General features: G+C 40.7%; 1 protein-coding gene across 1 annotated transcript in view; it reads right to left on the reverse strand.

Moving 5' to 3' along the window:
• The window catches only part of LOC146966194 (uncharacterized), a 69,852-nt gene that overhangs the window by 34,358 nt on the left and 12,807 nt on the right, over positions 1-22,687 (reverse strand). Inside the window, exons 7-19 of the mRNA XM_085763990.1 lie at positions 22,181-22,346; positions 20,275-20,497; positions 18,079-18,252; positions 17,002-17,086; positions 16,807-16,817; positions 16,043-16,141; positions 14,971-15,024; positions 14,801-14,854; positions 13,664-13,717; positions 13,533-13,577; positions 12,375-12,428; positions 12,105-12,158; positions 511-555 (exon numbers count right to left, since the gene is read on the reverse strand). Of these exons, the coding sequence (XP_085620116.1) occupies positions 511-555; positions 12,105-12,158; positions 12,375-12,428; positions 13,533-13,577; positions 13,664-13,717; positions 14,801-14,854; positions 14,971-15,024; positions 16,043-16,141; positions 16,807-16,817; positions 17,002-17,086; positions 18,079-18,252; positions 20,275-20,497; positions 22,181-22,346 (1,118 nt within the window). The remainder of the gene's footprint in view (positions 1-510; positions 556-12,104; positions 12,159-12,374; positions 12,429-13,532; positions 13,578-13,663; positions 13,718-14,800; positions 14,855-14,970; positions 15,025-16,042; positions 16,142-16,806; positions 16,818-17,001; positions 17,087-18,078; positions 18,253-20,274; positions 20,498-22,180; positions 22,347-22,687) is intronic.

The raw sequence follows: 22,687 nt of genomic DNA on the forward strand, positions 1-22,687 counted from the left end.
GGTAAAGTGCCCGCAGATCTCAGACTCCATAACTCATGTGATGCGATGTGAACGTGTCACGACCTTTAACCGTCAGGATGAAAGGATAAATCAACAGGATCGTCAATTACACCTGTATTATAACGTATGGGAAACACTGTTGGTCGAAGAGGGTTCGGTCACTTTCTTCTGCACAGATGAGAAATGTAAAGAGAAACAAAGTGTGTAACTGAATGTGAAGTGTGTGTGTGTGTGCGTGTGTGTTTGCAGGGAGTTTTACTAGCACGCAACAGTGTGTAAACGCAGCAATGAATCGCAGCTCTCGTGTTTGTTCCCTGATTATTCTTCCCCTCTAATCTTTACAGAGCGTCTTATTGCAGACTGGCCGCCTGCTGCAGGAGTTCGTCTGCAGCTGAAAACACTCGGCTCAAGTCAATCAGCCTCCAATAATCTGTATTGATACACATGATTATTGCAGAGCTCTAACGTCCTGCAGCCTGAGATAGAAATAAATAATGAAAGTGAACTCACCGCTGCACCTGGAGCTCCAGCAGGTCCCGGGTCTCCTTTCCGTCCCTGAGGAAACAACAGACGTGTCAGTGTCAGAGTTTCATTATACAGCTGTTTATTTATGAATAAGTCCCATACAGTAGGTTTGTAATAGCTGTATGTTACACAGTGAAGTTAAACAATATCATGGTGCTGGACTTTCATCATTTTATTAACATTTTACATTACTTTTTTTTTTTTTTGAGTAGGGACAGTGTATATTAATGAACATTAGTATAATTAAAAATAAATACTTCTGTAAATGTGCCGGATTATAGCCAGGCGGCTAATTTTGCATCCGTCGTCCCTAAAATTACTTTATCTCTACATTTTTATTCCATATTTCAATGCCCTTCCTTTTATTTCTTTTACTGCAGCTCTTCTATTTTAGATTTTTATTTATCTTTATCACTCGGTCGTTATCTTTAATTTCCAGTCTCCGGTGTTTCCTGAGCTCCTGTTTTACCGTCTTGTCGCTGTTGTTATTACTTATTACTTTACTGGTGTTGCCTTGTTTGTAGGAAAAGTCTGATTTATTGATTGATTGATTTATTGCTTGAACCCAGTGAAGTGACGCAGACTAAAACGATCTGGATTTAAACGTTTTATTTGACTCGGTCTGTCGATGTGTGGATTTGGCTCATTGGGAGTCGGTCTCTGGTCTCTGGTCTCTGGTGCAGCACTGACGCACACTCAGCTCGCAGTAGGAGCGTCCTGTGGTCAGAGATTCTCTCAGCGAAGCCGCGACTTGTTAAAACGGAAAAAAAAAAAACCGAACGGCAACAAACAAACACATTTTGAAGCCACAACACAACATGCAAATAAAGTTAAAACCCTCCGCAGGGATCTGTATAGTGTTTAACTGTTGCTTGGTGAGTGTATTACAACGTATGTGGTGTGTGAACTGGTTCCAGTTTGGAGCAGTGTGACTGCAGCACTGGCAGGAAGTGTGTGTGAAACGAGCCGCTGCTGCAGATTCATCAGGAATCTCAGCTTTAACACACGACACACACACACACACACACTTTACATCATCTCTGACGTTCACAGCATCTTTCACTTCACCTGGAAGTTCACAGCAGACTGGAATCATTACATGTTACCACGTTCTGTCTCACTTATTAACATCATGTTAGAAATAAGACATCTCAACTTGAAGAAAGAGATTTCTTCTTTTTGTTATTATTGGGACGATTTTCTTGTTTTACTTCACCCAAAATCGACCAATTTTCTACATCTCGCAGCAAATCTCGCACAGCCACTGGAGCTACTGCTACAACAAGGCTAAAAACAGAGATCACATTCATTTTTTCTGAACAACTTTTCCATGTGGCGGCTTCAGGACACTTGGGTCAGTACAGACGAGCTGTATGGAGTTATCTGGATGTTTCATAAGTGTGTGTTTTGGACGATTCAAAAATAAACTCTATCCGCCGCCATTATATGAAAACCCGTTGCCAGCCGGACCCCCCCTGGAACTCCTAAAGCGTTTTAATGACTCAGTAAGTTCTCCAAACCCTTCCTTGGCATGACGGTGAGTAGAAAATTGGTAAATTATCGATTATGGGTGAAGTATCCCTTTAAAACAGCTGGCCAAAATGTGTCAAATTTGTCAGGAACTCAACTACACACCATGAACTCATCAAAGATCTTCAGTTTATAAGAAGTAAGAAGTAAAGCTGCAGCTGAATTACAGTTATGAGACCTGAACTGGTCTGAACCCACATCAGCTGATGATGAAGGAGGAGGAAGAGGAGGACGAGGAGGTGTCGGGTAAAAACGGTGGATACGATAACAAGTCGACACGTCACACTACTCATGTTCCTGCTGGAGGTCATGAAGCTGCTGTCGGTCTCTACAGGTGTGAGCTCGGTGCAACGCGCTGACGGACATGTCGTCTTCTCCTTCAGGCTTTGTTGTGTCTAAATGAAGCAGGAAGTGACCTGTCGACGCGTCTCATCATCACTGAGGCTCCGCCACCAAACCAGCGTCTAATGGGTTAAGTCACGTAACGACCAGCGTAAACCTCTTTAACCTGTTATCTTTCCCAGAATGCACCTAATACAGCAGCAAGATGGCTGCACGGCCCGGCGACCAAAGAGACACATAAAGGTGAATATGTCCAATAATATTAAGGATTTTAACATCATGACGCCATTTTATGTAAAACAGAAAGAGATTTTTTGGACTGCATCTAATTATTAGTTATGAGTTGCTTCATTTATTTCCTTTTGCTTATTATTTTTTATTCATTCATATTTTTCTTATTTTTCTTCCAAGTTTAGTTTGGTGTGTTGTTTGTGGTTGTTGTTGCTTTTTTCATGCATGATCCATTTGGCTCGCTTGGTTCAGGATAATTGACTTTGTTAAATATTTACAGATTGAGTATAATGAACTTTTGTACATTTTTAATATTGTAACTGTGGACCCCAGGAAGAATAGTCGCTGCTGAGGAAGCGACTAATGTGGATCTATAATAAACTAATAAACATTTAATCTTGCTTCAGACTCACCTGCACGGCGGCAAACATTTAGGTTTAAGTTAAATAAGAACAAAAACTTGATCATGCTCCAACATTTTGAAACAATTATGCAATAAAATTAAGACTTTTCCCTGTGTCTCATCCTAAAATGTTTCATATTTGATGTTTCTAAAAGTATTTTAAGTTGGTTTCCGTCCCTTTCACCTGGACTGAGTTTGTTAGTTTTAACATTTGTCCTGTTCCACTTCAGCACTTTTCCTGTTACCAGGTCTCACCGACATGTCGTGTATTTTAGGTGCAGAGGGAACTGAATTAGCTCTCCACTGCATCTGTTTTCTTTTGAAGTGTCTCACCACACTACGCACATAAACCCGTAAGAGCAGCAGACCTCATAATTACACAGCCGAGACGCCCACCACAGCCCAATAAATGACAAGATGACATAAATTCTCCGGACGCCCAGAACAAGAGAAAATACACAGAGAGACAGAGAGAGAGAGGGAAAGCTCTGACACCGCGTCGCTTTTCATGTGCAGAGACTAATCTGCCACTTCAGGACAAGACACAGATCTGAGAGGAGAGTCAATAAAAGATAAAGAGAACAACGGAGAGGACGACAGGACGAACTAGGAACTGACAGCAGACACAAGAGGCCAGGACGGAGGATGGAAGTGGTGGTGGTGGTGGTGGACACCTGATAAGGATTTCTCCTCCTGGCCTACACTTAGCTATGTCTTCTTTCTTTCTAATCTTGTGGGTCCAACCAACCAACCAACAGGGTGGAGACCCCAGAGAGAAAAGAAAACCCCAGAACATGCTGCAGGGATTAAAACATCCCATCTGGTCCCGCATCATGGGAACATGTTTAGATCCTCCAAACTACTGGACTCTGTGGCTAATCACATGTTTTCTTTGAAGCCGTATCACATTCATTCTGCTCTTCGTTTTATTACTGGAGATGTGTTCCCAACCCATCATTGTGTTCTTTATAACAAGGTTGGATGGCCATCCTTTAAAGCAGAAGCAAGCGGAATATTTGTGTTAATCTAAGTCTTAAATAGTTGTATCTTCCGACAGCAATCACTTCTATAGTGTCTGGTCCGAAACACGGGTCTGTCAGTCACTCTGCTCTGCTGTTAGCCGAGGAGAAAACTTTCCTTGTATCCTACAACCTTTATCCAATGAGGAGAGAGAACGGCATGAAGGGGCGGTCCTCTCTGTGTGTGCAGCCAAGGGATGCGCGTGAATGTGGTGACGTACACTGCAAAAACTCAACTATCTTACCAAGAATATTTGTCTTATTTCTAGTGAAAATGTCATTTCTAGTCAAAACAAATCTCATTCTACTTGAAGGACAATTCCAGGCGAATTCAACTCTGGGGTGTATTTTCATATCATTTTAGGTCTAAAAGAATGAATCTGAAGATTTTCAGTTTAATCGCTCCTGTTTTGCGGTAGTTGCATCTGTCCCCGCATCGCCACGGCAGCAATGAATGGGAGTGGATGTAAGTTCCTCTGTTTAGGCTGTTTCCAGCCCTCAAAGCCGCAATTTTTTTCCACAGACAGCGTCAGATGGCGACTCAAACATGCACCGAGAAGTTTATTTACTTCAAGCAAGCCGGCATGTTTGTAAAACTAGATCTAATTCAAAGTCTCCCGGAGTCTCGCGCGAGACCCAGTTGCCGTGCGCGGTGTGTTCAGGTGCAGTGGGAAAAGCTACCGTTTGTGTCATAAACACAGGAATATCAACTCTTTACTTGCTTCAAGTAAAAAAAACTTCTCGGCGCATGGTTGAGTAGCCACCTGACGCTGTCTGTGGAAAAAAATGTACACTTCAAGCAAGTAAAGAGTTGATATTCCTGTGTTTATGACTCAAGCGGTAGCTCCGACTGCGCCTGAATACACCAGCACTGCAACTTCGGGCTCGCGCGAGACTCTGGGAGACTTTGAATTAGATCTAGTTTTACAAACATGTCGGCTTGTTGAAGTAAATAAACTTCTCGGTGCATGTTTGAGTCGCCATCTGACGCTGTCTGTGGAAAAAAATTGCGGCTTTGAGGGATGGAAACAGCCTAAACAGCGGAACTTACATCCACTCCCATTCATTGCTGCCGTAGCGATGCGGGGACAGACGCAACTACCGCAAAACAGGAGCGATTAAACTGAAAAGCTTCAGATTCATTCTTTTAGACCTAAAATGATATGAAAATACACCCCAGAGTTGAATTCGCCTGGAATTGTCCTTTAAAATAAGACTCATCACATAAAAAGTAGCTTGTTTTTAGACACTTTTTACTTCTTTCAAACATATTTTCACTTGAAATAAGTAGAAAAATCTGATAGTGGAGCAAGTTTTTCTTCCTTATTACAAGCACCAAAAAAAACTTGCTTTCACTGGCAGATTTTTCTACTTATTTCAAGTGAAAATTTGTTTGAAACAAGTGAAAATGATCTAAAAATAAGTTAACTTTTAGGTGATGAGTCTTATTTTAAGTGGAAAGAGATGAGTTTTGACTAGACATTAAACATTTTGACAAGAAATAAGACAGATATTCTTGGAAAGATTTTCAGTTTTTGCAGTGTAGTATCGGGACAGAATTAGGGAAGACTTTCCCTGCCTTTCAGTTCTATGCTCCTCAAAAGTGGAATAATTTACAAAGCCGTCTGAAACTGGATCATCTTATTTCTTTAGATAGCTTTAATAACTTACTATCAAATGTTTTACAGCCTGTATGTAATTGTGGATTATGATTTTGATTGTATATTGTATATTGTATATCAATTGACCTCCCCTGAATAAATAAAGGTGAAATGCAATGATGTCCAACAACGACGACAACTTTGGGCACAAAACTTCTATCTAGACCCTGAACACATCCTACTGCAAACAGAACAGAACAGAAAAGTTTCCAGTGAATCAAACTGAAGCAGCTGAAGCGTTGTAATATTCAAATGAAAAGCACATATAGAGCGACTGTATATTCTTCCCTCTCTTGATGGTTCAACCACTTTTCTCTCCGTCTATAGAAACATCAGAAACCTGCTGACAGCCTGAGTGCTGAGTGTGCGTGTGTGTCCGTGTCCACCCTCCATGACAGAGAGAGATGAAAACACACAGACTGAGAGAGAGCAGCTGATTCATTCAAACCTCACAGTGTGTGTGTGTGTGTGTGTGTGTAGAGGGTCAGTGCATGTCGTTTGTCTCTCTCCACAATCACCTCCATCAATCACCTCGTTAACGAGTTAATGTGTTTAATGTGTGACGTGCAGTCGTTAGCTTTCTGCAGCGTCGCCCGTTGTTCAGTCTGTGTGTGTGTTATATAATATTATATAATATATAATATTTTCTGTCTAAACAATATTCAGTGGATCACGTTGAGGTTTTATGGTGAATGAAACAATAAAGCACTGAAAGACTGTGTTCATATTTAGAGTTTTAAAATCACTTCCTCTTCTGTTTGTCTGTGTCAATATACTGGATGGATTCAGTAACTATGGCAACCCAGATGTTGAAGTGTTTTTTAAATGTATTATTTATGCCAAATTTCCTTTCAGAAAGTCTTATAAAGTCAGTCAATTTTGTATTTTGCACTTTGTAACTAATGTATTTCCTGCACAGAGAGCAACAGGTGAGTTCGCTCCAGGTTGTACATTTGTTGAAGTTAATTAGAAAAATGAAAAAAGGGAAAATCACGAGAAGAAAAGTTTGAACTGGGAAATTTCCTCCAGAGACACAAGACCCTGAATGCACCATTATTCACAAGAATCAACTTTTACAAATACAAATCAGCACCAATTCAACTACAACATCACTTTTAGAGTAGGCTACTATCTATCTATCTATCTATCTATCTATCTATCTATCTATCTATCTATCTATCTTTTATAAATTGCTGTTTTGTTTTCATATCAAACGTCCGGCCCACATCTGGGCAGATTGTGGCTCTGATCCAGATGTGGAAGCAGCATCAGACATGTTTTCATGTTGGATGTGGGCCTGAGGAAAACAAGCACCAGGCCAAAATATTAATGGGATGTATTTGCAATCAGTGTTTGTTTGTTTTTTGACACTAGAGTATAATGAACATAATGTTTTTAAATCAAACCCTGCTGTGACTTCAATTATGAAAATGATTGTAAATTATATTTTTACAGGGTTTTTCTATTAGTTGTGTTGCTCATTAGCACCACGGAGTAAACACTTTCTTATTAATATTATTATCATTATTAGCTCCACATCATGCCTCAGTGTATTTCACTGTTGTATCATATTTTAATATTAACTGAGGTTTTTTTTTCTCGTCTTTCTCGTGCTGAGCTGCAGCAGCCTGAACGTCTGAACTCGCTGCCAAATTACAAACACAGGGGTTAAAAATAAAACCGACTTGAAGCCGTCGTGGCTCTTTTGTCGTGTGTTTCCTTGTTTCAGCAGCAGAAGCATCACTTTGCACTTTTCACTTTTCACTTGTTGCTCGAACTCCCACGATTTTCAAACGTGGTCTCACAGGTAGCAGTTAAACTATTAGTAATGACAGGCTTAGCTCTCTGATAATGAGAGAGCAACAGATACCAAAAAAAAAACATAAAGTTGGTTGATAATTTCTAACTTGGTTCAGTCGAGTGTGAAACATCAAATCCATAAGTGCTTAAAAGTTAATGTATGTTGCTGAAAGACGGCGCTTCTCTATGCATGTGTGTGTGTGTGTGTGTGTGTGTGTGTGTGTGTGTGTGTGTGTGATTAAAGAGCGCTGTGACAGCCCGAGGCTCTTCTGCAGTATATATCTAAGTTCAGGCCTCATTAACATTCAGTGTAGCTGTCATGGATGAGGAGGCAGAAATTCTTTACAGTCGATGGGAGTCGTTTCCCCGGGCGACGACCACACTGAAGCCCGTTTAGCTCTGCACAGATCACATCTGTTCCTTCTCCTTTTGTTTTTTAAATGCTGCTTTACTCTTTACTCTGCTGGGTGTTGGTTGGATGGGGGCTGCTATAATTTCAGGCGATGTTCACAGTTCTGGCATCTGTAATTAACACTGAGGGTTTCTTTTTTGTTTTTTTTTAACTCTCTCTGTCTCTAGACGCCTGAAACTTTTCTCACATTGAGCAACAACGTCTTTGTTTTCTGTTTCACTTCACGTCTCTTTCCATTGTACATGTACATGAATGTAAACCCGTGCATGCGTCATTAAACTTCCCAGAGTTCCCAGAGACGGGACTGAGGACCGACTGACTCACCGTCGTCGCCTCTAAAGGCTTCGTGAAAAGGTCAGCGAGCGGAGCTTCTGACTGAAGCCGGCGCATCCATCGACCTCATGATTCACACGAAAAAGCTCCAAATTATTGACAAACGGACCTTTGAGCTCCGAGTCGTTTCAACATTTTGTTCAGTTTGACCTTCTGTCGTTTCCCAGCAGTCGGTTAAAAGACTCTCACTTTTTACTTTCTCGGTATTTCAGGTTGCTCCATTTCCAGTCGGATGACTCCAACATCTCAAACAACAAATTTAAAGAGCCGAACTTTATTCCTGGCTCCCGAACGGAGCAGTCAGACAAAACTGGAAACATGAGTCACATTAACAGTGGATGACTTCATACTGATCAGGTTCAGTCAATCACACCAGAAAGTCAGTTTGCCGTATAATTAAGGTTTATGGGAAATGTATCGTAACAGGTTGGGAAGGGGGGATCATTGGAGGACTTTAGTAATCAATATATTTCCATTATATTGTGATATTATTATATTATATTATATTACGACCTTCGACCTTCATCTCTTTCTGTTTACTGCACATTGCACATCTAATCTGCATCATGTGACAATTAAAACTGCGGTTAATTGGACAGCAAAATCATAAAATACAGATTTTACATTGTGGATATCGCCAGAAGTATTGATTTTATACTTGTACTGCCCTGTCAAAGAGCGGATAACTGTCCGTCAGTTTCCTCTGAATGAAGCAGCCTGCAGAGCTCCAGATGTGGTGAAGTGGTTTTGCTCAGTTTGGTTCTTGTACCTGAGCTGAAGTGAAACTCTGTCAGACCTCAGACCAGATTCACACTCCCAAGGTAAATGCCCTTGAACAAATATTTATGAGAGAAACTAAACTGTCAGTGTGCACCGAAAATACTTCAAATAAGTGCAGCCAAAACATCTTGTATATGCACAATAATGACCATTATATGTATGTTACAGTGCATTATAGTGATAACTTGTATTAGAGATATTTCTAATAATCCACTGAAGCTGCTTCATCTCTCAGCCTGCAGTCTGCAGACAGTCAGAGATAAAGCTGAGACCTTCTGACCTCAACATCGTCCTCATCGTAACCATCAGCTCCTTCTGCTGAGTTCAGTTTACATCATCAGACTGTTTCCAGTTTCCAGTCACTCATTAAGACGTTCAATGTTCCCTGACATTGTTGTGGAGTTTGTTTGTTTGTTGGTTGGTTGGTTGGTTGGTTGGTTGTAGCTGCAGCAGCATCTGTAGATTCAGCTCACATCTGTTCAACAGCTGGTTGCTGCTGCAGAATGAACAGTAAGGACTCAGTGTTTCTGGACTGTGATGGAGATAAAGGTGCAGCTGAAGCTCAGACCTTCAACACGTTGTTAACACGGACAGATGAGGATCTGGTGGAGAGAGACCACCGGAGAGTCGCTACAGATACACGGCTACAAGTGGATCATAGGGGGGCGGAGCCAAATAGAGATAAACAGCCGCAACCGTGGCAATTAATAACCGACATGAAGCCAATAACATCTCAATCCTTTAATCACCAACTAACCAGTCGGTCTCCAGTGGTTAGACACTAAGCTGATTCACAACAGCAGCTCATGCACCTGCAGAAGAAACATGAAGCAGGAAGCAGCTTAGCTCCTGCTGTCCCTGAATTTAACCCCAAAATATAATAACTAGACACTATTAATCATCAGTTCACTGTTATTAAAGCAGAAGTAAGCGGAATGTTTGTGTTAATATAAGTCTTAAATAGTTCCTTTTACCTTTATCCAATGAGGAGAGAGAACGGCATAAAGGGGCGGTCCTCTCTGTGTGTGCAGCCAAGGGATACATAATTCATAATTTGTAAAGCATTCTTTTATGATAATTGTTTAATAAGCTTATGTCATTGTACTTATTTATTTTTATTTTATCTTAGTGGGCTGACACGGGACCAGGGCATCGCAATTTCGTTCATCCCATGTTTTTAACATGTGTTGTATGACAATAAGGAGACCTTTGACCTTTTGACCTTTGATCTATAATGCGTTTAATGAGTGTATTTTCATACTGGATTCAGAATTTATCATAAATGTTTAGATAAGAAATTATCTGGTGTCAGATTTTATTTAAATGTGTTAAAAGGCAAAAGTTTAACATTGGAGAAAGTTTTTTTTTCATGGTTCTGGTGGAGAAGAGACAAACTCCTCCCTCACTGACTGAACCTTCCTGTCTCCAGGCTGAGCTAAGCTAACAGGCTAACTGAATGCAGCTTTAATGAGTCGGATCAATGTCTAAAAATAATGGAAACGGATCTTAGAGTCGCTGTTTTTATCTGAGCTGTTTAGCTGTTTACCTCCTCCCTCCCTCCTCCCATCACCACATCTCCACACATGGGCACCAACTGTGAGCTGCTCCTGCTCCCGTGCACCAACCCACCACCACCACCACCAGCACCACCAGCCTCCACTTGGTGTAAAACACTTCCAGATTGTCGGAGGGGAAAGTCGTTTATTATGATAACAGGAAGAGTCCTAAATTACTGAGCAGTGCGGCTGCGAGTCAAACCGGTCGGTGGAGGAAACTTAAAATAGCATCACACGCTCGGAGCAGCAGCAGGCGACCCCACCCGCCCTTCTGCCCTTCTGCCCGCCTGCTGCTGCGTGTGCTGCTCTGTCATTTAGCCACTTGCTCTTTTCATGTCACCGCAGCAGGACGTCGCCGTTCGCCCTCGGCTGCTGCTGCTGCTGCTGCTGTGGTGTTAATTTCATTAAGTGACAGAAGAGGAGAGTGTTTTCAGATTTACAGCGCGACACGTGTGTTAAAGTGTCGGACGATCAAGATGTTCAAGTTGCTCTGCTTTCACACAACTTTAAAATCCTTTAATGTACACTGCAAAAACTCAAAATCTTTCCAAGAATATTTGTCTTATTTCTTGTCAAAATATCTCATTTCTAGTCAAAACTAATCTCTTTCCACTTACATAAGACTCATCACCTAAAACTTGTTTTTAGATCATTTTCACTTGAAACAAGTAGAAAAGCAAGTTTTTTGTGCTTGTAATAAGAAAGAAAAACTTGATCCACTATCAGATTTTTCTACTTATTTCAAGTGACAATATGCTTGAAAGAAGTAAAAAGTGTCTAAAAACAAGCTATTTTTTTATGTGATGAGTCAAATATTCTTGGTAAGATTTTGAGTTTTTTGCAGTGTAGCTGCAGAAACAGCTTTAAAGGCGGCGTTAGACCAGACGGCTCGGTGATTAAATGTGAATTATGACTATAGAGCAAGTGTAGGTTCATACCAGATATGTCAAATAAAAGTTTTACAGACCCACATGAGGTTCTGTAATTAAGTAGTAAGGCACAAGTAAAAGGCTGGCAGTGTGTGATTGTAGTGAGATCATCTTCAGGAACCTACCAGACCAAATTCAGTGTCAGAGTTACATCGCGGGGTTAATGACTGCGACACCACTGAGATTAATATCAGGCTTTACAGACGCTCACAGACCATAATTAAAAAGAGGAGGAGGAGTGAATGTGTGAACAAGTTCAGCTGCTGCAGGGACGGTCGACTGTGAGGTCTCACCCACCACTTTAATAAATAATAATAATAAAAAAAAGCTATTATTTCTATTTTTTGCTCAAAATATATGAGTTCAAAGACGACTATTTATCTTTTATGTCTTTGAAAACACTTTCAAGGACTCGGCTGTTCTCTACTACATTCATAAAACTTTCAAGGATTTGAAGGAAAGTTTTTCTGCAGAGTGGAAACCTGCTGCAAGATGTTCAATAATCGACAGGTGTCATGTGTGTGTGCCCCCCTCCCCCACCCTCTGACCCCCTGACCCCCCAGTATGTAGAGTCCAGACTGACCTGTGGTCCGGGTGAACCCACCACTCCACCGGTGCCGGGAAGTCCTGGTTCCCCCTGGTCGGACAAAACAAACACAGTGTGAGAAACTGAAATCCACACACATGATGTGTATGATCTGTGCAGAAGCAGAAGCAGAACCATCACTAGAATTAATTAAACCTTCTTTACTTCATATTCTACTGATTTTAACAAACTGACGGCTCAGATTTGAAGCTTCTACGTCCTCCAGGTGTTTGATGGATGATGGAGACACGTGAAAATAGATCTTACCACTGATCCGGCTTCTCCTGGAGGACCTGGTTCTCCTCTCTCACCTGGCAGACCCTGCAGAGACACAGCTCATATCATTATTGGGCAATAACCTCTAAACTAAATAAAGCCTACTTACCTCCTACACATTTAATGTGGCAGCATTTCACCAGGTAAATATACATAAATGTACATAAATGAACTCTACATCTGTATTTGAATTAAAGATGATGAATATTTGGCTTTTATTTTGTCTAGAGATGGGTTGGTGAAAAAACTCCCGCACACTTTTACCTCACTTGCAAATTGTTTTATTTTTTATGCCAACATTTCGGTTAAAAAAACCTTCCTCAGGGCATCAAACATGGTGGGAAATGAGAGCTTTGCCTCTTAAGTGAGCTGGTAGGTCTGGGTGATCCAATGGGAATACACCACATGACACACGGGACCGTAGCTCATCCCACACACCTGGGTGAACAGACCAATTAATACATCTAACCGAAACGTTAGCATAAAAAATAAAACAATTTGCAAGTGAGGGAAAAGTGTGCGAGAGTTTCTTCACCAACCCATGTCGCTCTCCTCCTCCGACGCACCTTTTGTCAACCAGTGTGCAAAAGTGTTTCAACTGTATTTTGTGTAGAGATAAATGTTAATGTGAATTCAGGAACTTCCTCTTGGCTCAGACAACAGCAGGAAACCCAGATGTTCTTCTTTTACAAACAGCTTTTGGATTTGTTCAACTAGTTGTATAGAAGACGTAGGATAGCTCCACATTGAGGGAAGGTAAACCATGGATGTTGCATTTATGTAGATCATGTTCATAATAATAAGATAAACTACAGTATAGTCTCACGAAAGAAGGGGAAGGAAAAATTGTGACCCATAGAAAAAAGTACATAATGATCCGGACCCAGGCACTCGGGATGGTTTGGAAATGATCTTCAGGGTTATATTAGGGTTAAGCCTGAAAAGGCCCAGAGCCGATACGCGCTGTTGTTTTTATGTTGTTGGTGACCTTTTAACATTTCCAAACCATCCTGAGAACCTCGGTCTGGATCACTGTGTACTTTTTCTTTTGGTCACAATTTTTCCTCCCCTTTTTTTTTATTGATTTCTCATCCAATCCCTGAAGCGCTCCAGTTTGATTCCTTTTTTTTCTACAGTCTTCGTTCTCACCTTGGGTCCTGGTTCTCCTGGTAAACCCGAGTCTCCTCTGTCTCCCTGAGCGACATCAGTAGAAGTCAAGTTGTTGGAGCAGAGTAGAAAAAAACATCACTGATGCAAAAGATTCTGCTGCCAGGACTCACCTGGTTCCCCTGAAGACCCGGCTCTCCGCTCAGTCCTGCAGGGCCGACGTCCCCCTGCACAGAGGAGATCATCAGTTAAAGCTCATGAATCCAGGTAGAAAAAACGTCTCAAAGATATTTAAAGGGATACGCCAACATTTTTTTTACATGTCTTGCCTCACTCCCGAGTCCATGACCAGCAGATAGACACCATCCTTTCGACTGTGCGTGCAGTAACAAGGGAGATAGAGCCGTATCGCCCGTAATTAGCTTAGCTCAAACACTGGAAGTGTATAGGTAGTATTAGCCTGCCTCCACCTAAAGTCGCTAATTAGCTTAGCTCAAACGCTGGAAGTGTATGGGTAGTGTTAGCCTGCCTCCACCTAAAGTCGCTAATTAGCTTAGCTCAAACGCTGGAAGTGTATGGGTAGTGTTAGCCTGCCTCCACCTAAAGTCATCAGAGAAACTCTTCAGCAACTCTCAACGGAAAATGGCGGGCCGATCTTGGTCTCAGAGCTGACAAAACTCTCCGGTAAGGCATCTTGAGCTGTCAAATGCCGCTAACGGGACGAGATCGTTCAAGACGGAGGGTTCAAGCAAAGACATTTTGGTTCAAGCTAGCTACATCGAGGGTAGGTTAGCTTCCTGTTTCAAAGTAAAAGCACAAATTCTATCGTCATGGTTTTCTGTACGTAAAGGGCAACGGGTGTTTTATTTTGTGAAAGTAACCGGAAGTGCGTTGGTCACAACAGCTAGCTTGAGTAGCGCCGAATTCGTCTGAACAAAATTGTAAACAGCTGGTATTTAGACAAATTAACGACACACTGCTGATCTAAACGGCTACTTTCTCACCTAAACATGTTTGAAATGTTGGTAAAGTGATATATTTACAGAGTTTAGAGCTCAAATAAAACCAGCTTCTGACTGCTGATTTCGGCTCAGGTAGGAGGCAGGCTAACACTACCTATACACTTCCAGTGTTTGAGCTAAGCTAATTACGGGTGATATGACTCTATCTCCCTTGTTACTGCACGCACAGTGGAAAGGATGGTGTCTATCTGCTGGTCATGGACTCGGGAGTGAAGCAAGAAGACACGAAAAAAAAATGTTGGCGTATCCCTTTAACAGATGTATCCATGTTTGTTTTTGTGTTTTTACCTTCAGCCCAGGTGATCCAGGAGGTCCAGGTTCCCCAGGACTCCCGTCTTTCCCCTGAGGACAGAGAGACGACTTCAACCGAGTCCATGTTGTGTTTTAAAGACTCACTGACACATTATGAAGAGATGAAGGAAGTGATGATGATGATGATGATGATGATGAGCACTTACAGGCTTACCGTCAGGTCCTGGTGGCCCCTCCCTGCCCTTCTCCCCCCGGAAACCCTGTAGAAAACACAACACACATTACACTGGAGAAGAAAAACACTTTAAAACTCGTCATGTTCCTCTTTGACCTGAGTGTTTTTGAAATAAAATAACCTAAATCTAACATTTACACTGAAAAAACTCAAATATCTTACCAAGAATATTTAGTCTTATTTCTAGTCAAAATGTCATTTCTAGCCAAAACAAATCTCATTATACTTAAAATAAGACTCATCACCCAAAAATTAACTTGTTTTTAGATCATTTTCACTTGTTTCAAACATATTTTCACTTGAAATAAGTAAAAAAAAAAATCTGATAGTGGAGCAAGTTTTTCTTCCTTATTACGAGCACAAAAAACGTCCTTTTACTGGCAGATTTTTCTACTTATTTCAAGTGAAAATTTGTTTGAAACAAGTGGAAATTATCTAAAAACAAGTTCATTTGTAGGTGATGAGTCTTATTTTAAGTGGAAAAAGATTAGTTTTGATTAGAAATGAGACATTTTGACAAGAAATAAGACAAATACAGTATTCTTGGAAAGATTTTGTGTTTTTGCAGTGTAGCTGGACCCAGCTCATGATAAAGCTCTGTGACTAAACAAACACCTTTCAACTGTTACTCATTAAAAACGTGAGTCACTACGACTGAGGAGCCATTAAAGGTCGTTGGTAAAGGTCGGGGTAAATGTATAGTTTGGTTAAACTGCACCGGTTCCACATCAAATAACCCCAAACTATCAGTTCTCTACTTTCCAATTTGCATGTTGTGGTCTCCCCTCCCTCTGTGCAGGACGCTCCTAACCCTCCACCGTGATTAATAGTGTGTGTGTGTGTGTGTGTGTGTGTGTGTGTGTGTGTGTGTGTGTGTGTGTGTGTGTGTGGTGCATAAAAAACAACCAGTGTCTGTAATAATCCAGTATAATTAGATCACGTACTGTATATGCAGCAGAGCAGGAGCTGAGTCATGAGACTTATAGGACAAAGTAAAGTGTGTGTGTGTGTTTTTTTTATTGTGTGTCTGTGTGTGTTGTCACCGTGCGTCCTGGTGGGCCGCGCTGCCCCGGTGGTCCGACGACACAGTTACAATCTTCCTCCTCCTCTTCGTCTTCTGTGGCCGTTCGGTTCAGAGGACACTGAGGAAACACACAAACACTTAAAGGGATAGTTGAACATTTTGGTAAATTGGCCCATTGCAATAATCCCTATAGTCATAGCAGCAGGTTCGTTACCTTGTAATTGTCGGTGCAAGCTGTTTTTAGAACGGCGGAGCAGAGCGGCGAGCTGCTCAGAGCCTCTAATACAACTCTGTCTGGTAACGTTGTGTTATTATCTCATAGTGTGGTGAATGTGCAGGTCACAACTTGTCCACCAGAGCGTTGTGGAGTTGTTGGATTGTGTATTTGATGAGTTTGATGTGGGAAACCAAGAAATCCCATTACCCTCCTCCGTAGCGTAGCTCTGAGCAGAGCTCTCGTGGCTCTGCTCCGCCGTTCTAAAAATAGCTTGCACCGACAAGTTGCCAAAATGTTGAACTATCCCCTTGAAACACTCACACTTATATCATTTTAGTAGAAAAACATCAGAATTGTTTTTTAAATGAAACGTGACAACAGAAAACATAAAGTTTCTTTTCTCACCCTCTCATCATCCTGCATTGTGCACCATGAGAGAAGAGAAGAGACAGAGCAGAGAGACAGTTAAATATCATCACATCACAGAATCACAATCAGAATCAGATTTATTTGCCAAGTACGTACAGACATACAAGGAATTTGACTTGTACACACATAAGAAAGACAGCAACAAGAACTGAGCAATGACATAATACAACAGAGAACACGTACAAGTACAAACATAGATACAGTAAGTAAAGTGGCAGGTGGATTAAGGTGGTGAGTCGGTTAGTGCGACTTATAACCTGACAGTGTGTGTGTGTGTGTGTGTGTGTGTGTGTGTGTGTGTGTGTGTGTGTTTGTGTGTGTGGACAGTGAACGCCTCACCACAGTGTAGATCTCACAGGCTGTTTCCCTCTCACTCTGATGAGGATCACAGTAGAGACGCAGCTTCTGCAGCTCCACCTGCAGCCGGACCAACATCAGGAGAAAAAAACAATGCATTCATCACTGTTGTCAGATATTAAGCATAAATACAGATATAAATATCTATATTTGTATTTTTAGCCGGCCTATAACTGGTTTTAATCATTTCACTGTCATAGATTTCTTTTTATTATACCCTCCTCCTGTCTGCAACAGCAGCTCAGTGATATTAAAGTGGCTTTTAAGTAGTACAAAGTTTAATTAAAGCCACATGAACTCCAATTTCACTTAAATCCAATTGTGCCTCCTGATAACCAGATGATTTAATTAAATAAACATCAACATAAAATATCATACTGCAATTAAAGGGACAATGAGGAGTTTCTATTTGGTTATAAAAAAGTCTCACGTTAATGTGGATGAATCTACGTTACCCACACTTGTTAATGGGTCCATTTTAGATAAATATATCGTTTTGTCTCTATTGTTATTTTGTTATTATTAGTGGTGGTGGAAATGCTGGGCGAGCCGACCAGCGTTTCTTTACTTTCGGTTTTGTGGCGAGTCATGAGAATAACGCAGCCGAATCGCCGTTTATGGTGGGAACTACGACGGTATGTGATCGTCTTCCAACCTCTGACTTTAATTCTTGATGAATGAAAACATGAATCTGTCTTGCGCCGGTCAAAGAATTTCACGGTGCGGAGGCTCATAAATGTAGTGTGACAACACTTCGCTTTTCCAAAACTCCTCGTTGTCCCTTTAAAGATAAAGAAATGAAAAATCTTGTTTTTCTTTCCACATGATGTATTACAACGGAAAAGTTGTCACAGGAAATGTTTAATTTAAGGACACTGTGGTGTTTCTACTGTATTCTGTCCAAATATGAACAAAATATGAGAATAATATTTAGAGTTTCCTCTCTGAGCTTTGATTTGACAGTCACGGCTGATCTCACCTGTGGCTCTGAATAAACTAAAGTGTTTGTGTTCCAGTTTCAGTGTGTGTTTCTGCTTCTGCTTGGTACTCACGGGCACCGTGACGTCCGTCCCCCTCCTCTTCGCCACCTGCGTCTCTCCGTTGATGTAAATGGGCTCCGCCGGCTCCAGCGCCATTTCCCGGATCACTTGATCGTCAAGGAAACCGGTGACCTGGCTCGGCCTCACCAGGAGTTTGAGCTGGTGCCACTTTCCGTCGAACAGAGTCTGAGGTGACGGACGACGGCAGACACACACACACACAAACACGGTTATCTTCACACACAAAGACGCTACACTGCAAATACTCAAATATCTTACCGAGAATATTTGTCTTATTTCTAGTCAAAATGTCATTTCTAGTCAAAACAAATCTCATTCTACTTAAAATAAGACTCATCACATAAAAAGTAGCTTGTTTTTAGACACTTTTTACTTCTTTCAAGCAGATTTTCACTTGAAATAAATATAAAAATCTGATAGTGGAGCAAGTTTTTCTTCCTTATTACAAGCACAAAAAAACTTTCTTTCACTGGCAGATTTTTCTACTTATTTCAAGTGAAAATTAGTTTGAAACAAGTGAAAATGATCTAAAAACAAGTTCATTTTTAGGTGATGAGTCTAGAGTTGACTAGAAATTTTGACAAGATATAAGACAAATATTCTTGGAAAGATTTTGAGTTTTTGCAGTGTATAACAACTTACAGAGTGTGTTCATTCATTCATGAGGCTGAAACACGTCTTTGTCCGAGCAGAAGTTGGACGTGAAGACGATTATTAACCTGTCACATCCTCTCTCCTGCTTCTGTTGGCTCCGTGTGTGTGTGTATCATCATCTGATCTAATTTCATAAAGCCAGAAATGTGTGTTTCCCCCCCTCTCTCTCTGCTCCGTAAATAGCAGCGACCAGCGAGGGCTTCCTTCTTCTTTCACTCCAACCGTTCTGCAGCAGCGACAGACAGGAACAGAGCAGCTATTGTTTCCCGGGGGACCGAGCCACAGCCGTCATTTCCAAAATGACAAATCACAGGCTGCTGCCTCGCGCCACTTCAAAACCAAAATCAAATCAAACATGTGCAAACATAAATTGAGCATAATTACAACCTTTCTCCCTGCTACAGTCTAGGTGTGTGTGTGTGTTAGGACAGGGGAGGAGGAGGGAAGAGGCCTTTTGGAAAAAACACACCCCAGTGCGTCCAACAGGATGTATTATTATGACCCACTGCAGCCATGGAAACAGAGTCATGCTCTCCAAGAACTACACATCCACACGCTTCTTTCCACAGCGTTTTTTTTCTTTTTTATATATATAAGAGCAGGAAACGGTTTTCTTCACGTCACATCTGCGCGGCCTCGGCGGCTGCGTATTGAACTGAGCAGCGACCGCTCTCTTGGCTCGGAGCGACTCGTCCCTGTCAGCTTCACTCACAGCAGCCGACACGGAGCGGGAAACCCCAGACCAGAGCCGACGCACTCGCAGGCAGCACAATGCATTCTTTCAGCAGCAGCAGTCTTCTGCTCTTCACAAACACCTCCACGGATGGGATATTTGTGTTTTTTTCTCCTTCACACTGTGTCCCACACTGCAAAAACTCAAAATCTTACCAAGAATATTTGTCTTATTTCTAGTCAAAAAAATCTCATTATACTTAAAATAAGACACATCACCTAAAAATTAACTTGTTTTTAGATCATTTTCGCTTGTTTCAAACTAATTTTCACTTGATTTTTAGGTGATGAGTCTTATTTTAAGTAGAAAGAGTTTAGTTTTGACTAGAAATGAGACATTTTGACAAGAAAGACAAATATTCTTGGAAAGATTTTGGTTTTTGCAATGTGTGTGTGTGTCTCTTTTTCTTACCAAGAATATTTGTCTTATTTCTAGTTAAAATGTCATTTCTAGTCAAAACAAATCTAATTATACTAAAAATTAGATTCATCGCATTAAATAGTAGCTTGTTTTTAGACACTTTTTACTTTAATCAAGCGTATTTTCACTTGAAATAAGTAGAAAAATCTGATAGTTTTTCTTTCAGCACAAAAAAGTACTTTCACTGGCAGATTTTTCTACTTATTTCAATTGAAAATTAGTTTGAAACAAGTGAAAATGATCTAAAAACAAGTAAATTTTTAGGTGATGAGTCTTATTTTAAGTGGAAAGAGATTAGTTTTGACTAAAATTGAGACATTTTGAGAAGAAATAAGACAAATATTCTTGGAAAGATTTTGTTTCTGTCCTTCAACACCGACCTGGAAGCCGTCGGAGAAGACGACCGTCTGCTCCGTCTGCGTGAAGCTCGTGGTGGTGAACGACACGGTTTTGTGTTTCCCGTTCAGCGTCACGGCGACCTGGATCTCCAGATCCTTGGACAGCACCCTCCACAGGTCAAAGGTCAGCCGGCTGGACGGCCCCTTCAGCCGCAGCGTGGCCACAAACACGTAGGACGGAGGGAGGCCTTCTGGGAAAATGTCCCTGGTAGAAGAACGGAGGAAAAGTATTTTATATTAACAATAATAAAGGCACAAAGAGACAAAGAGAGTTGACGTTAACTGCTGGTCCAAATGTCTGTTAATGTGAAACAGTTCATCAAGTGGAAGATGAAATGATCTCCAAGACATGAAGTTAAACATGAAACACCCTTTTGCAATATTTGAATCAATGTCAGTGTATTATTTTAGTTTTCTACAGTTTTAGAGTGAAAAAGGGAAACAAAGCAGCAGCAAAAGACTTGAGCTCTCAGATAACTTTGACCAAGGTATAACTCTTTATAATAAATACACACTATTAAGCATTAGCATTAATAAATACTGAATTCTTACTCATTGTGTTGCATGTCCGTGCATGAAAAGTGCTCTAAATAAAGTTTGATTTGATTTGATTTGATAGTATGTGGTTTATAAACACAGTTAAAAATGTTTTACTCATCATTGATAAGAACTATTTTTTATTTATTATGCGTTATACATGAAGAATTCAGTATTTATTAATGCTTAATAGTGTGTACTCATTATAAAGTGTTACCGACCAAGGTATCAGACAAGATATTTACTATTTACACGCTGTGATAGTTTCCAAAGGGGGGGCTACTAGGTACTACACTGTAAAAACTCAAATATCTTACCAAGAATATTTGTCTTATTTCTAGTTAAAGCAGAAGTAAGTGATATATTTGTGTTAATATAAGTCTTAAATAGTTATATCTTCCGACAGCAATCACTTACATAGAGTGTTTGGTCTGAAACACGGGTCTCTCAGTCACTCTGCTCTGCTCTGAGCCTAAGAGAAAACATTTATCGTATCCTACAGTTTTTATCCAATGAGGAGAGAGAACGGCATGCAGGGCTGTGTGTGCAGCCAAGGAACGCCGTGAATGTGGCAACGTAGCGACGAGGACTGTTATGGTGCGTTCAAGGAAACTCGTATTTTTCCGACCGTGAAGTGGTACCAGTTCGATCTGGTACGAGTTCACGGGTCGGAAGTTACGAGTGGCCGTTATAGTGACTTTCACCGGTAAAACAGGTCGGAAAAACACGAGTGGGTTGCCTGGAACGCTACAAAGTCGTAAGTTGTGACTTGAAGCTGTAATTTACGATTTCAAAAGCCTGCCTGGAACGCAGCATTAGCGAAAACGACCGGACCACTTACTTCTGCTTTAAATGTAATTTATAGTAAAAAAAAATCTCATTATACTTGAAATAAGACTCATCACCTAAAAAATCAACTTGTTTTTAGATCATTTTCACTTGTTTCAAACAAATTTTCACTTGAAATAAGTAGAAAAATCTGCCAGTGAAAGCAAGTTTTTTATACACGATGATAAGGAAGAAAAACTTGCTTTGACTGGCAGATTTTTCTACTTATTTCAAGTGAAAATTTGTTTGAAACAACTTATCTAAAAACAAGTAAATTTTTAGGTGATGAGTCTTATTTTAAGTGGAAAGATTTTGAGTTTTTGAGTTTTTGAGTTTTTGCGATGTAACTATGATGAGGGCCCTTTTCCTTTTCAGTCAGCTTGAAAATGTAAAAGATGAAAATATTTTTTTAAATTATATTGTCTTAAATGTAAAGGGAATGTGTCATCTGTAACTTTATCTCTTTTGGAGATCATTTCATCTTCCACATTAACAGATTTTGCAGGATGCGGCTGTAGGTTACCTGGTGTTCTCGGTGATGTCGGTGGCGGCCGTGATGGCGAACGCCGCCTCAGACGTCAGAGAACCAAGGATCCTCCTGCTCTTCTTCTGGATGTTCATCCCCACCAGCAGCTCGAAGCCTTTCTCATCACGAGACGCCACCGGGATTCGAGTCGGACACACAGACTCTGGAAAGTCAGAAACTCAGCATTTTATATTTTTCCAGCAGCTTAAACACGGATGAAACATTTAAAAGAAACATTTAATCACTGATTTGTATTCTTGTCAGCAACTTCAAGGCAAATCAAGTTTTTCTTCTTTTCTAATTGAAGTATCACATTGAGTCTGATGCATAAAAACAGCAACGTCGTGTGTCTGTGTTTGTTTCCATTTTCAGTGAAGTTCATCTAAAATTAGTCAACGAACAACACTGCGACATGTTAATTTAAAACATGAGACAAAAACTTGAAGGTTTATCAAGTTTTTTTGGGGAGAAAAATATGTGCTAGTGACCAACGAGTCGGTTCAC

This window comes from Trachurus japonicus, chromosome 20, assembly GCF_045865225.1.
Source record: "Trachurus japonicus isolate A0001 chromosome 20, Traja_1.0".
In the NCBI taxonomy this organism is placed as follows: domain Eukaryota; kingdom Metazoa; phylum Chordata; class Actinopteri; order Carangiformes; family Carangidae; genus Trachurus; species Trachurus japonicus.